Source organism: Elephantulus edwardii, unplaced genomic scaffold (assembly GCF_000299155.1).
Source record: "Elephantulus edwardii isolate Elephantulus edwardi_28Jun2011 unplaced genomic scaffold, EleEdw1.0 scaffold00178, whole genome shotgun sequence".
NCBI lineage: Eukaryota > Metazoa > Chordata > Mammalia > Macroscelidea > Macroscelididae > Elephantulus > Elephantulus edwardii.
Genome location: NW_006399928.1, coordinates 3,472,871 through 3,475,319, shown reverse-complemented (window position 1 = coordinate 3,475,319; position 2,449 = coordinate 3,472,871). Strand labels below are relative to the sequence as shown.

At 44.5% G+C, this 2,449-nt stretch overlaps 1 protein-coding gene across 1 annotated transcript in view; it reads right to left on the bottom strand.

The window, feature by feature from the left end:
* Positions 1-560: 560 nt before the first annotated feature.
* FOXO4 (forkhead box O4) overlaps positions 561-2,449 on the bottom strand; it is a 6,207-nt gene continuing 4,318 nt past the window's right edge. The window contains exon 2 of the mRNA XM_006896003.1: positions 561-1,649. Coding sequence (XP_006896065.1) covers positions 561-1,649 — 1,089 coding nt within the window. The remainder of the gene's footprint in view (positions 1,650-2,449) is intronic.

Sequence of the window (2,449 nt, the reverse complement as noted above, 5' to 3'; positions counted from 1 at the left end):
CTTAGAACTAGTTGGGACTGAACCCTGTCCATGTCTAAAGTCATCATTTATGTCTTTTTTTTTCTTTTTAAAAACGAATTTATTCTTGTTGTTGAGAATATGCATAACATAGCATACACCAATTCAATGTATACAAGTGCAAATCAATGACATTGTTCATTTTTTGAGTTGTGTAACAACTGTCACTTTTACTAAATCATTCTCCCACATTCCTATACGTTCACTGACTCCATAACATTTCAAGTTGCTGTTGTCAATTTTATTTCATATTATTGTTGTTGTTAATTTATGTCTTTTAAAAAAGATATTTGCAATGAATAAATCATTGAAAATACAAGATTCTATCATTCTTTTCCCAGCCTCCTTCCTATCATCAAACTCATACTTTCCAATTACTATTACTTTTTCACTGTTTCCAACTTTTGCATTCCAGCCACCAATTATCTTTAATGCATCGTCAGTCAATTGCACATTTGGTCAATTTCGGTCTGCATGGGTTGCTATGGCTTGTATTAGACTCAACGCCACCGAATAACAAGAAGTTGGGATTAGCTAGGGATTTAGGAGTAAGCAGAAAATTGTGAGATGCTAGTATGATTAAGGAGGGCTGTACCTGACTCAAAGTTCACGTCCAGTCCCTCGTTCCCGTCCATGAGGTCCCTGATGATGTTATCCATGTCACACTCCAGGTTCTCCATATACATATCAAGATCTAGATCCTGAGGCATTCTGTCTTGGTGTGCAATTTCAGTACGGGATATGAGTACAGGAGTACCCAGGGTCTTGGGGATGGAAGCACCTGCCATGACAAGAGGTGGTGCTACTGTGGAAAGGGAGGGGACTAGATATTGGAGGCCTGGAGTTTCTAGGGATTTAGGACATAAGCCAACTCCAGTGGCTATCTTACTGGAGGAAGGTATTCCCTGGGACAAAATGGGATCTTCCTGGGTCGTGAGTACTTCAGCAGCGGGGGGTGGTGTTTCAGAGGTGAGTAGGCTCTCCAGAGACTGGGAGCTTGAGAAATACTGTTTTCCTACTGATAGGGGCCCTTCTGCTGTGCTGAAGAGGGGGGTACTGCAAGTACGTAAGGGGCCAGTAACCCCAGGATGCTGAAAAGTGAAGCCAGAGAGACTAGTCTGAGATAACAGGGAAGTAGAAGATGAGAGATTGAGCCCATCTAACAGCTCTAGATCCTCATTTAGGGTAGGAGGGACACCTTCTGCACAGATGCTGACTGAGGCTGTTATTTCTTTTTCCACTAGCACCTCAGGCTCTGACCACATGGGGGACAGCTGAGTGCTGACGGTGCTGACACTGGAACTGCTTCGTGGGTGGAAAGTGGTCCATACATCAATTTTCTCACAGTTTCTGGAACAGGGGCTGCCTAACCACTTGGCAAAGCGGCCAAGAGGGCTTGTCTGAGTAATACCTTCAGGTGGAGTTGGCAGAACACCTGGTTTCTTCTTGGGGGTCTTGCTCCGGCCCTGGAGCATCTTGCTGTTGCTATCCATGGAGGCTGCCCGGCAGCGAGGTGCCTTGCTGCTCTTGCCTCCCTCAGGATTCAGCATCCACCAAGAGCTCTTGCCAGTTGCCTCATTGTGAACCTTGATGAACTTGCTGTGCAGGGACAGGTTGTGGCGGATTGAGTTCTGGAAGGGATAGAGGCAGCAGGAAAGGGGCATGAGGGGTGTGTGTGTGGTCAGTGACTAGCAGTCCAGTCTAAAAATACACTGAGACAGCAGAGGTGTTGTGGGGGATTTCCAACAAAGTCAGGTACCAGAGAAAAGACAAGAGGGCTGAGGCAGAGGAGGAATGGGAGTAGGAAATCACACCCTTAATAGCTCCCTGGTGGCCTAGTGGAAAGAAGCCGTTCTAGTCCACCAGTTGCTTCACCGGAGAAGGATGGGCAATCTCCTCCCGTGCGATTAATTGTCTCTGAAAACCCGCCAGAGGGTCAGCTATGGGTCAGTTCTGACTCGACACAACAAGAACAACAACCCTTCAGTCAAGCTGCTCAGCCTTTGTTTCAGACTTCTCTGCATAGGGATCCAGAAAAATATCTGAGTAATTACCTGCTACAGAGGGTACTATGCTTGTCCAAGAAAAGCTAACAGAGATTTTTTATTTCCATTCATTCATTGTTCCACTATTTTCTCTACCCCCCCACCCCCACAGTTCATTCCTCTTTTTATTTTTTCCCTTGAAAGTCTGTTTTAATTGTCACAGTGCTTGTCAAAACCAGTTCTCATTAATCTCCTTTGTCAGTGTATCCTTTGCCATTCCCTATCACTCCTCCCTGAGAGAAATTTCACCCTGATTCATAAGGAAAAGGGGACGGTGTATTCTCTTAGCTACTTCCTGCTAAAAAGAGAAAATAGTGCAACAATGAATGAATGGAAATCCAAAATCTCTGTAAATGTTCATTAAAATTAATAAAATTTAATAAAAA